The 13,860-nt window shown below is 30.1% G+C and overlaps 1 protein-coding gene across 1 annotated transcript in view; it reads right to left on the reverse strand.

Annotated features, from left to right (window-relative positions):
• Positions 1-2,878: 2,878 nt before the first annotated feature.
• Positions 2,879-13,860, reverse strand: part of LOC110019080 (protein translocase subunit SecA) — a 37,419-nt gene continuing 26,437 nt past the window's right edge. Inside the window, exon 5 of the mRNA XM_020716628.1 lies at positions 2,879-3,134. Coding sequence (XP_020572287.1) covers positions 3,116-3,134 — 19 coding nt within the window. The 3' untranslated portion in view covers positions 2,879-3,115. The remainder of the gene's footprint in view (positions 3,135-13,860) is intronic.

Raw genomic sequence — 13,860 nt, forward strand, 5'->3', positions numbered from 1 at the left:
TTGATTTTGCAAATGAATAATAATCAATTTTATTGTTAGTATGTATATATTATGGACATGATAAGAATTAGCAATCCTCAATATATAATAAATTAAAATTAATGTTAATTCAAATTTGAAATTTAAGTCACTGACTAATTGTACTATATGACCATAATTATTTGATACAATCAATTTTATTCATAAATCTATTAAATATCATGTTATCTAATATACATTATATAACAAGAGTATATTATATATTTGATTGAATCATGCCCAGAGAATATGATCACCATATTATAGTATGATTCTTTTATTGTCAAATCATTTTATTCAATGTTTAATTGATCATCTCAATTTAATTCTAAATATAACATATTGTACAATACAACCAATATCTGACAAAATAAACAAGCGATAAATTTGTAATATTATAACATTATGTAACTAATCAAAATATTTTTTTCTATTAGCCTCAAATTAAACCTAGTCTAGTTATATAATTCAGCATCATATGATACTATTATTTCTAGATATTTAAATTAGGCTCTTTTTACTTTGTTATGTTTAGGCTATGTGCTGGTTATCTAAACATCCTTTCACTTTAAAGATAATAATTTTATAACTTAATAATAAATAAATATTTTTTTACTTCATGCTCGATTTTAAGTTAACATCCTAGTTTTTCTGGGACAATTAGACCACTAGCTTCACTTAAATCATAAATGCTACTCAATATAATCTTTATACTTGAAACATATTGAGCTCACTTATGCACTGACTTTAGAGTTGTTAGCAATGATAATAGAATTAAAACTTGATTCAAGGTTAGCTCTTGCACAAACTTTAGAGTTGTTAGCAAATGTGAAGATCATTACAACTATATTTACGAGTATAAACACAATTTATTTTAAGAATTGAGACTTGATTCAAGGTTCATTGTATATTCTTATAAGTTGATTTTATTTAAGTGTAAGCAATTGACATTTAATCAACCTAATTGAGACATGCCTACTAAGTAGAACACATGAAGAAAAGATTCTCATCAATCTAAAGTTTTGGCAATCTATAAAGATTAGGGGAAAGTTAAATTTTGAAGCAAATCAAATCTATTACATAACAATCAAAAGTTATTTTCAAATTTAGATCAACCTTATCCATCTAAGTAGATTTCAAGTATATGATTCTCATTAACAACTCTAGAGTTAGTGAAATAAATATTAAACATTAGAATGCATGCATTTTTATATGGCCATCATAATATATGGCTAGTACTAGATTATATCAATGTCATCTTAAAATATTCATGTGCTATATCAATCAAATATATTCTAGACATAATTGTGATAATTTGTGTCACAAAATACTACAGTTGAATGAACATTTTGAGCCATTATTTTTCATTATTAATAAAATGCATTTTCGAACGCTACTATAACGTAACCTAATTCCATATTTTATCCTTTCTCAAAGCGAACATTTTACCTTTTTGCATAAAAATTACTTCCATTCAATGACTCCAATGACCCCTTGCTCTCATACACACACAAACACATACACCCCTCTTCCTTGAAAGAGTCCTTTAGAGTAAGGATAGATTCATAGCTATTTTAAAGAGTTGGATCAGTTCAATTGATTGGTTTTTAAATCGATTGCATTTAAAATTCAAATTTCAAAAAATTGAACCAATCAAAATTTTAATAAAACCAAATCAATAGAACCAAACTTTAATTCAATTTAAATAATTTTGTTATAAATGAATCGAAATTTAAGTTCGTTAAACAAAAGTAAAGAAATACATACCTTGCACATAATATAGATTTAATTTCATAAATCCCTCATTCAATTTTAAATTTTTAATTTTATTTCAGTTTATTCAATTGAATGAAAATTAAAACTGAATCATTAATAAAAAATAAAAAAAACTGAATATTAGAGTTTTAAAATTAAAAAAAAAAACTAAAATACACTTTTAAAACAGAACCCAATAAACCAAATTTATTCTACTCCATTCAGCTTTTCAACAATGACAAGAAATTGCACACCCCCAATGAGTGCATCTTATCTTATAATAATACTAACTCAGCATATCAACACAACAAACAACATTTGAGCTATTGGTTCAAACGTTTAGCATTACTCGCCAGACCTTTTCTCTTTCTTTTTTTGTAACAGAGGTAAATATGCACTAGACCAGTATCAAAAGAAAAGTCAAATAAAAAAGGTATATATTGGTTTGAGCTATGGATTCAAACGTTTGGCATTACTCGCCAAACCTTTTTTTTCTTTCTTTCTTTGTTTTAACAGAGGTAAATACTCATTAGACCAGCATCAAAAGAAAAGTCAAATAAAAAAGGTATATATTGCTCACCATGGCTTTCAAAACATTGGTAGTCCGTAGTATATATAAATAAGAACCTAAATTCCAATTGGATTAACTCAAAAATAATATCATCGTATTTGGCATCTCTTTATGTACTGTCATAATGCACATTATGCAGAAGTGAATACCACTAGTGATCATGAAATTGAATGTTTCAAAACAATAGGAAAGGTGTTGAACTAACATAGATTTCCTCTTCACCAGGGCTTTCAAAACATTGGTAGTCCGCAGTATAGATAAATAAGAACCTAAATTCCAATTGGATTAACTCCAAAATAATATCATCATATTTGGCTTCTCTTTATGTACGGTCATAATGCACATTATGCAGGAAATTGAATGTTTCAAAGCAATAGGAAAGGTGTTGAACTAACATAGATTTCCTCTGCAGCGCAAGCCATCTGGGCCAAACAAAATTATAATTATTCCTAATAATTGAAATTTAGGGAAATCTTTCCGAAACTCCAAGCAATGTGCACATTAAGTTGAAATTAAAACAAAGAACATCAAAACAGTTGCCAGTTGTAGCAAAATTTCTCAAAACACCTGCATAACATTTGATATTATCTGACAGTATTCCCAAAAGACAAGGAGGTTAATTTACAATTACAAAAAAAAAGGTAAAAATAAAAAAATAAATTAAAAAAAAGAGAGAAGAAAAAGGAGGAAGCACTTGGATTTCAACTAAGAAACACGATGAGAAGCTAGGAGAGGTCCATATTCTACAGATTTGTCTTTATTGATTGAGCTTTAAGGTGGTCCGCAGCACCTGCATCAATTATTACTCGTGCGGAAATAAGCAATTCATAGTAAACATATATGCTTGTAACAGGTGGATAGAATTGAAAATAGATTTTACTTGATTTGCTTAGCTCAATAGAAAATAAGTAGAAATCTACTTTCATTTTTTTGTTTGAATGAAATATACCTTAAATATAATAAACAAAAGTTTGAGATAAATATTCTGAAGAAAAGGTACAATCGATCTGCTAAATCCGTTTCTCCCATGTTAAATATATAATGATTAAAGGTCATATAAATATTCGAAATTCTAATCATAGCCAGTCCTCACCTAATAAAAGCCCAAAGAAACACTTCAGTTATTTTATTAATCACAAACATAAATTGATCTTCATGATTCCGATTTCATGAAGTACTGACTCCAATAATATAATAAAACTTGATTTCCTGGCCATTTCTTCCATTGAAACAAATAAGAAATAGTGCAACAAAAAACAACCTATCGCCTCCAATAACATTAAAACTGTGCAAATTAAGGACCCATTTAGGACAATTACTAGTTTTTTGTTAGTTTATTCTTTAAGAAATGTTTATTTAGAGTATTTTTAAAATATATTTATCTATCTTTTTATCTACTTAATAGATGATTTGGGATTATAGGACACTAATGAGAATGAATGTTTCATAAGTGGGGAGACTATGAAATCCCTCGAAGATGATGACGCAAGACTATTAAACAATGAGATGCCTTTTGATATTTAATCCAAAATTCCAAATCTAAGTTCGCTCATGCAAGAGCACTCTCAAGGAAAAAAGTAAATAAAATTTATTGGAAAATCACATTTTAGATCTTTGGTTTGAATGTAGTTAGCAGGACAAAAAATAAACAAATGAAATGCAAACATACATAAGATTTTATTTATATTGCCAATTAAACTTGCAGAAAAATGGAGTGAAATTTTAATAAATGTCAGGAGCTAAAAAACATTGGGATTTTTTTTCCTTTAGTTATGGGGTTTTCATGGGCAATTATTTGATTTTTCTTATGTAAAATGCATCATCTAGGAGTTATACTAAATTTGAGCAAAACGAGATTTCTCGTAAACACAAGCCTCTATAATCAATTATAACTTTAGTGAAAACCCAAGAGAACTATCATTTAATGAAATCATCGTGCTTTGGAGTGGTAGAAAGAATTTGGGATTAACCATTTAGGGCATAGATGGAGAGAACCAATAAAACTGATCAGAGTATCTCATTATCCTGAACCAACTTGGTGGATTTAGGCCACTAACAACAAAAGGATTGAGAGGCTGTCTCATTTATAGAATTAAAATAGTAGTCATGGGTTGTCCTTCTTGATATCTTGAGCAGATTGAGTGATAGCAGGCTTTAGGGCACTAACTCTTAAGATGAGATTCAAAGATCAATGTTTGAATTAGAATTGGGTTCGACGACACGTCCATGGTTTTCAGTCATTAAAAGAACTTTTTATGTGATTACCCTTGAAACTGAGGCATGATGTGGCCAATTTAGCTATTTTGATTTTGATATTGAATATAATTTAAAAACGAAAGTAGCCTAAGCTTTATATATGGCATAATTCATGGGAGCAAAACATTCGTCAAGATGAACATTTAATTTAAGCGGTCCTTGAAAACAGCCTAATGAGATTAGCATCTATATGATAGTGAAAATTTCAGCAAATTAACAAAGTGCCTTAAATTAAAAAATAAAAGAAAAAATGAGTTGGACATGAACTAAAGGTTGAAACACAAATTAAATCAGAATAGCATAGTATGATTGTGATTTGATTTATCAACTTTCACGGCAATTTAGCTACCACAAAGTGGAAATGTTAGAAGGAAGGTTGGAGTATATCTTTGGGGGAAAGCATGCAATTAAGATTAATTGAAATGATCATAAAAATGATTGATTTTCAAATTTTCATTTGACAAAGACGACTCGAGAATAGGAAGCTTCCATTTGGCACAAGCTTTGCTCAAAAAAAGATTGAAAGAAACCCAAGCTTAAAACTATATATTGGGTAGAGAAACCCTCAGAAAAGAAATTCTTCCATTTGAAACAATCTTGACTCAAGTACGAGAGTATGAAACAAGCAAGCTTGTATTAGTACATTTGGCAAAAAATTCTATGGATTTGGAGATTCTAATTGAATAGATGTATTGAACAAATGGCACTTATACAACTAATATTGGGCTTCAACTCTAATTTTAAAGAATCTTGAGAATTGCTTTGGTGATTACAAATTCTGACTTGCGTAGGGTCAAAGGTTAGGACTGACTCTACTTAACATTTTAATGCATGGAAACAAAGCCCTAAATTTAAGCGACAAACTCTAATAATGAGCTTTGGTGATTACAACTTTGACATTAAATTTAAGCGACAAGCTATAAGTATGGTGGCTATGTCTATTTATGTACTTAGAATTTGAGAATTGTTTATGTGCGTGTATTTAATAAGAAATATTAAATTATCCTGCAAAACAATCATGGGACATAAAACCCCTACTGGATAAGGTCTAAACATGAGAATGAATTAATTTATCATTGTAAATTTTGATAAGAATATTCTAGTACTTATTGTTTTGCTCTTAGAGTAGACTAACAAATCAAGACTTATAACCTTAATTTTGAGTGTAGGTCTTATGCCTTGAAATATAAAAAAAGCTATAAAGCGGTCTTATAGTCCTACTCTTCAGGCAAGAAGATTTGACATTTAGTACTTACAACTTTGAATCATAGAAAGCCTAAGGCCATATCTGATTTGCTGGGCTTGATATGATTTGTCTTATGATGCTTTTGGGCTTGATTTCATTTACATTAATTTAATTAATTCCATGCATGAAAAATTAGTTGAATGGACAAAGTTAATTTTACAAGTCACTCTTAGCATATTTGTGTTCACCCTAGTCTTCGTATTCGTCTTTATATTAGGATACCATGATATAATTTTTGTAATTTTGAGCACTCTGAGAATATCTTGTGAATTTATTAATACAAGAGATTTGTTGTATTGGACCAGTTTTTAGAGGTTTCACCAACGCAAAATTGAGAATTCATAGCAACCTATAATTAAAAAATAAAAAAATTGGACTGATTAAATATTTATTGAATTTCATCTCATTGAAAATTTTAGGCATTTAGTGGACTTATGTTCCATCATAGTGATCGAAGATTCCATGCTCTTCCGTACACCTTAAAACAGACTATAAAAACCAAAATGATCTTATTTTTAGAAGCATATAATTAATTGCAAATTTTTCTCATTTTATGTGCATTAAGCTTATCAAAACATGTGCAACAAAGAACCAAACAATTGTATTAAATAATAGGCACCAAGAGACCCACATGAATTTTCTTGTTTTTATGGATTTAAATTTCATTGTTTATTCATCTTTCGAACATCCAAAAAAATTGTTAATGGCTCTTTGAATTTATCAAATGATCTCTTTATTTTATGTCTGAAAAATGTGATAAATTTGCATTATGTATTTAATTTAATGTCAAAGCTTTATGGAATGTCCGATGAATGTATTTGAAATTTATAGAATTAACGCAATGATTTTTCTAATTTTTGAGGTACTATTCATTGAGTTATTAATTTTTTTACGGTTTCATTAAACGAATTTAAACAATTATCATAACTGTTAAAAAAAATTGACTAAGAAAGCTTGGAATATTCATTCTTTTAATGGGTTTTATATACAAAACTACACAAAAAAGAAAAAAATAATTGCAATAACAAACATGAAAAATACCCTCTAGCTATCAGTTGTTTCATCATTTAGGGATTGTCAATTAATGACGAGTGAGCTAACCATGGGCTTTTTCTTTCCTCTTTTGTGTATGAATCCATGAAAGAATTATTCTATTATAAATAATGAATTCGTGGTTTTACTTTTCCTTGTTTAGCTTTTCCACCAATCCTTTTTAATTTATTGGTCTTTTAACACCCCTCAAATTGGATGGCAATGACCAATCATTCTAAGTTTACTTACAATATTCTTGAATGTAGAATTGTTGAGTCCTTTGATGAATATGCAGCAATATGTCTTCATGATGGAACAGATGACGTGCAAAGATATTAACTTTGTAACTTTTCTTTTATAAAATGGCTATTCACTTCAATATGTTCGATTCAATCATGATATACAAAATTGTAAGTAATACTGATGACAAATTTATAGTCATAATAAAACTTTGCAGGTTTTCTTCTCTTGACTTTTAAGTAATCTAATATAAACTTGATCCATAAAAAATCATAGATTTCTTGGCCAATTGCCCCAATTTAAATTAAGCCAATTGTTTCTTGCTCCTCCACGTTATAAAATTCCTCCTAATAAAGTATAATATCCTAAAATGGATCATCTCCGCAAGTGATTCAACATAGTCTGCATTAGTATATCCTTTAATTTGTAAAGTATCATATTTTTTCTATAAAACTTCTTTTCCTAATGTATTTGAAAATTTTATAAACAGCATTAAAATGATCTCTTTAATTTGACATGAACTGGCTAACACGACTTAGTACAAATGTAATATCAAGTCAGGTATGATATAAATAGATTAATATTTCATTAAGCGTAGATATTAACTCGTATCTACTTCAGTTCATTCGCTTATGACCATTTTTTATCAAGTTTGCACAATTTGCGCCCCATTATTTTTTTCTATGTAATAGATCCATGACATTTTTGTTGCACAAAAAATATTCATTGCTCATATTGAGCAATTGTATGGCAGAGAATTATTTTTTCCTAACACTTTGATTTCAATTTATTTGACAAGTTTCTTCCTAAATACCTCTCTTAATTTTCATCACTTGTAATGATTATATTGTCAACATATACAACGTGAAATGAAATTTTTCCCTCGGTGCATTTTATAAAAAAAAATTATAGCCTCCTTAGTTCTATTTGTATCTAGCTCTCAGCATAACTTTTGTGAATTTGCTAAATTAAGCTCTTAGGAATTATTTATCCATATAGTCTATCTAGTTTGCATACATTGTTCTTTGCGAAAGCACTATTGAATCCTGGTGATGAATCCAAATACATTTCTTTACAAACATCCACATATAAGAAAGCATTCTTCATATCATACTATTGTATGAATCATCAAAGATTAGCACCTAGACAAATCAAAATGAGAATTATATTCATTTGGCATTGACGGTAAAGGTATCTTGATAGTCAATTTTCATAGATAGAGTGTGTTCTTTAGCTACTAATTTTGCAGTATAGCATTTCTATCTCCAATTTACTTTATAATTTATAAGGAAAATTCACTTGCATTTCATTTTTCTTTTCCTTTTTGGTTGGTCCGCAATCCATTTTTTAGAGGGTGTCAAAACATGAGATTGGAAGGTCATCCAAAGTCACTAGCAATAATCACAAGCATTACCAGTTTGAATCATTTTTTATAATAGTATTGAATTAATTTTCTATCATGTTGGTGAAGGTGAAAGGAATAATACTGATATTAGATTTTTATTTAAAAAGGTATACCCACATCATTCGAGTGTAGTCATCCATAAAGTTTACAAATTACATAGCACCAGAAATATCAGGATGTACGAGGATCCCCAAATATCAAGAGTTAATTAAAACAAGAGGAGTAGAAGACTTAGAATTGCATTCAAGAAAAAACAACATAAGAAAATTTTGAAAGTTCATGAGTCCCATTATAGACATCCTCAATGTTTACATTCATAAAAATAGAATGAACATATTTTGAAAGGATTTAAAAGTGAAATGTTCTAGCATATAATGACATTCACACATAATGTCAGTATTGTGGGTGAAAATCAAAAAGCATGTTAAGTGATTTTGGATATCAATAATGTATCATTATCCCTCTATCTAACTTGCTCAATCGTCTTCCACATAGTGAGGTTGTGAAACACAAAATGATCAATAAAAAATATAACTTTGCAATCATGATCTTTGACAATTTTATCGATTAACAAAAGGCTAATTATAAAGTGAGAAATATGTAGTACATTATTGAGAGTAAAAGTGATAGAAATTGAAATATTTTTCCATCATATAGCAGATTTTTGGAAATCATGTGTCACTTCTATTTTTTTATTACAAGGATAGAATTTGTAGGTTGGGAGATGTTGGCAAAATTAATCAGATGATCATGACACATGAACCTAGGATCTAGATTTTAAGTTTGAGTCCACCTGTTTCAAAAAGCCAAGACAGTCCCATTTTAATCCTTTTTTTTTCATCATAATCTTAGGATTTTGATGAATCTTCCAACACTCTTTAATGCACCATTTTTTTTCTTGCAATATTTGCACCAAAGATTATCTTTAGGAGAAAGCTTTTATTTTTAAACTTACTGCAGAAAATCCCTTATTTTCTGGTTCAATGGACATCATGAAAGTTTTTCGGAAACCAAATAATTAACGTCTTTTTCCTTATGTACGGGTTCAGTGGACATCATGACAGTTTTTTGGAAACCAAATAATTAAAAATCACCGTCATTTTCCTTCTCAAGCTTGTATAAGAGAAAAGATCTTATTTAGAGGAGAAATTTTCTCTACTTAAAATTTAAACTCAAATTTAATCAAAGCACTTATTAAGTGTTCTAAGAAACTCAAATACTATTTCTCTTTTCACAAATTGCTTAAAAATTACTACACCTCATAACACTTCAGATCTTGATAATAATCTAGTTCAAACCAATAAGCATTCATGGTATTAAAATATTTTATGATAGAAAAGTTATCTCACTAAGTAATCTCACTTGATTGTGGAGAATTTCATTTTCATTTCGTAGATGAGTGCAACATCCTTAAATTTTTAGTAAGTTTGTTTGACAATATTTTAAATTTCTTTTGTGAAACAAAAGAATATGCACGGCATTCAATAGTTTCAGACATCATAATATTCCACAAGATGTAAAATCTTTCCCTTTCTTTTTAGAAAGGTTTTTGATGATTTAAGACTACTTTAAAAAGTTCCTCCCTTTCAAATGATATGAAACTTGAAGTTTCGACGAGACTTCTCTTTTAGTTTGATTTTCACCATTCATGATCGTCAATCTCTTAAATGAAAAGTCAAATAAACAAGACATGATAAATGGAAGAAAGAGATCCAATGAGAATATAATGAAAGAAAGAGTAATGAGAACAAAGGTTGGGAGGAAAAAATTCTGGCCTCGTTCTGTTACCATATAAAATAAAAAGAATCTAGTAAAAAATTTTTAAGACAATAAAAAAGAAGAGATTAAGCCTTGGATTCTTTAATCAGTCAATGGGCATTAATATTAAAAACTACAAAAAGCAACGAAGATAATAAACACAAAAATTATCCTCTACCCATCTATCATTTGATCATTTAGAATATATCAATTGATGCCAAAGGAGCAATCTGTGATCTCTTTCTTTTCATTTTATATATGAATCCATGAACGAGGTATTTCTTTATAGCAAATAGTCAAACCATTAAAATACTAATGCTCAAATAATGGCTCTATGTGCACATTTTTCGTTCAACTAAATTAGAGTCATTGTCATATCAAATGGTTGCAGTCTTATCTCCTTCTTTCAACTAAAGGTTCGATCCTTGTATTTATAATAGATTTCCATATCAGCTTAGCTAATACCTAACCATCACAACCTAAAGGTTCAATGGAAAATGGTGATGATCATGGATAATGCTCTGATAAGGCCAAGAACATTGGCGAGTAGTGGAGGGTGTTTCTAAGGTTACGCCAGTGTTGCCTTATTGGATTATATTCCCAAAGGCACCTCTTGACATCCAAGGACTGTAGGAAGGTTCAAGAGATGATATAGGAATAAGCAAGTGGCTGGAGAGGAGGGCAATCATGACTAAAGGAGAATAATTGATGACTTACCATAGGGTTCCTTTCACAATGTATGTTCATTTATTTACAAAATTGAACAAACTAGAATAAAATTATAAAAGTTTTCATATAAATAAATAAGCTTTTAAAGCAACTCATGTTTTTTTATGTTAATCAACATGCTCATTTGTTGTTTAATAAGCTTTTTAAAAAAATAATACAATGCTAATTTATTGATGGCTTTATTACTTAACAACTTATTCTATATTTTTATATCAATTACCCTATATCTTATATATTTTTTTAAATTATGTGAGTTATTTGAGGTATAAGTATATCAATATATTAAATAAGTAGCACGATATGTGCATTTAAACTTTTTTTTCTTAAATTTTAAACTCACCAAACAAAATAATAAATACATAATGAATTATACTAATTTGAGTAAATTTAAACATAAAAAATTATAGTAATTAATATAAATGTTTAAATTACTGACATCAAACATATAATTGGTTAGACTTAATTAAAGATATATTACTACTTAAATTAAATTAAAATTAACAAATAAGTTTGATTAATATTTTAAAAAACAAGCCATGTCAAAATTTTGACTCGAACTTGATAGAAACATAAATGAATGAACTTTAATAAGGCGGCACTCGACTCAACTCGATTTATTTATAGCCCTAGTTAAACTATGTAGGTTTGGTTGGCAAAGATTGGACTTGGGTTGAGCTAGGTTGGTTAAGACTAGAGTTTAAGTTGGCTTAGGAACCATGTTGATCAAGTCCAAATCTAGTGGACTTATAGCATCTTATCTAGTCTAATCAGAGTCTAATCAACCATACCAAACCTAGGACAATAGATAATGTAGCTTGATTTAAACTTAAGGGTCCATTTGGACTAGACTTGAGGTAACTCCAACAAATAAAGGATCAAACTACCTTGGAGGAACAATTTGGCTTAGCCGGGTGTAACTCAAAACCTATTGGAGGTTATAGGGGCTAAAAGGCATGTATATGAGTATATACATCTAAACCTGTGTTCTATATATCCTAAATAAAAAATCTATGCTTAATCAAGTATGACATAGCCTAAGCTTTACATAAACCTACCCAATAACTCCTTAGACTCCTAGAGGACTAAATCCAAGCAGCCCGAGCACCTCATTCTCATTTGAAGCTTGGCTTAAGGCAGCTTCTCCTTCACTTGAGCCAACTCGAGAGCATTCTAAGCTTCAAGGGCTAAGTACACATGGCCAAACCTTTACACACAAAACTTAGCAACCTCATGGAATGACCCAACATCCCTAGACATCAAGCCCAGCCAGCTCAGCTCACTCCCCAGCATGCAGAACCACTGGGCGGACCAAAATCGAGAGCCTATTGCCAGTTGAGCTCCTAGTTAGCTCATTGCCCAAATTGGCTCAATCAGCCAATTACCTAGCCTTATTTGGCCTTCCCCAATGAGGCTGGGAGGGGCTCAAAGCCTAGCCATCCCATTAGATTGAGTCGAAAGCTCAGCGACTTGATGGAGCCTCCGTGAGGGCATGAAGGACATTATATCGCTCTGTCATGGATGCTACAGCCGAAATCCAAGGGAATTTGAATTCCCCAAAGGCAAGCACCCAAGCCAAAATTGACACACTACACTCCTTTCACACACTCGGGCGAACTCCTCGATCTCTTCTTCAGCTTCACAAAGCCAACTCTAAGCTCTAAATACCAAGCCTGTCTAAGCTCTCAGGGGTTTAATCTTTCGACAACTTCGGCCATTTATAGCCTCTGGTCCCTAAAGAAAATTTGTTCGTGGGAACCCTCTAGCTTTTAGCTAAACAGATTGAGCTAAAGTTCTCCTTATCCATATATTATCCTTCCCTACGTTAAGGATGCCTCCATCTAGTAAATCCTTTAGGGGAGGCTTACGGAGCAATTCCAATGGAGAGAAATCATCTTTTCCTCACCGGGATGCCAATCCCTTCACTATCTTGTGCAAAGGGAGCCCTCTGGCCGGAGGAACGGTATGATGCCTCCAACATCTAATTCCTGCTATTAAGAATGGACGGTGGAGATCCCATCGTACAGAAGATCTATCATTCGTAGGCCCTCCTGCAGAACCACTGACAAACTGTGGTGTGAGAAGCGTAAAAAAGCGTTGCATCTACTTCCACAGTGGCAGCTAATGCAACAGTACTTAAAACCTTTAATTATTAAATTAAACTAATTCATTTAAAAGTTTAGAAATTGAAAAAAAGTTCACAAAAATTTTAAAAAATTTCCATAAAAAACTCAATGTTAATCCAACAGAGCACCATTCAAGGTAAATAAAATCCCCAAAACCCATTAAATATTTGAAGTTTAATTTGAGATATAACCAAAACATTAAAAACCAAATTAAACTCCAACTAGCCATTAAACCAACTCTTTGGGGACTAATGAGATTTTTCTTAGAATTTTCCTAGGCTTAATTTGAGGTTTCCTCCAATGTTGGGTCTAAACCACCTAATTAGCATAAATTTTTGATAAATTACCAAACTTAATTACTAAGTTCATTTTAAGACAAAAATAAATAGATCCAAGGTTCAATTGGGGTCCTTTTGGGTTTAAACAATGGGTAATTGGGTTCAATTGGAGTTTAGGTGTCTTAATTCAAAATATTAACCTAATAACTCTAATTAAAAAAATTAATTAAAGAACTTAAAACCTTAATTAAAATCTTAAATCTTAAAACCCTAAAAGACATTTTTACAAACCCTAACAAATTAACCAAATAATAATATTAACCTAATGAAAGCTTAAATACAGAAATTAAGAAATTTTAAATAATATTTTAATTTCTTAAATTAAAATTTTAATTAAATAAGAACATCTTAAATAAATTAGAACTCACAAACTGCAACACTAATGGCCA

This window comes from Phalaenopsis equestris, unplaced genomic scaffold, assembly GCF_001263595.1.
Source record: "Phalaenopsis equestris unplaced genomic scaffold, ASM126359v1 Scaffold000046, whole genome shotgun sequence".
In the NCBI taxonomy this organism is placed as follows: Eukaryota; Viridiplantae; Streptophyta; class Magnoliopsida; order Asparagales; family Orchidaceae; genus Phalaenopsis; species Phalaenopsis equestris.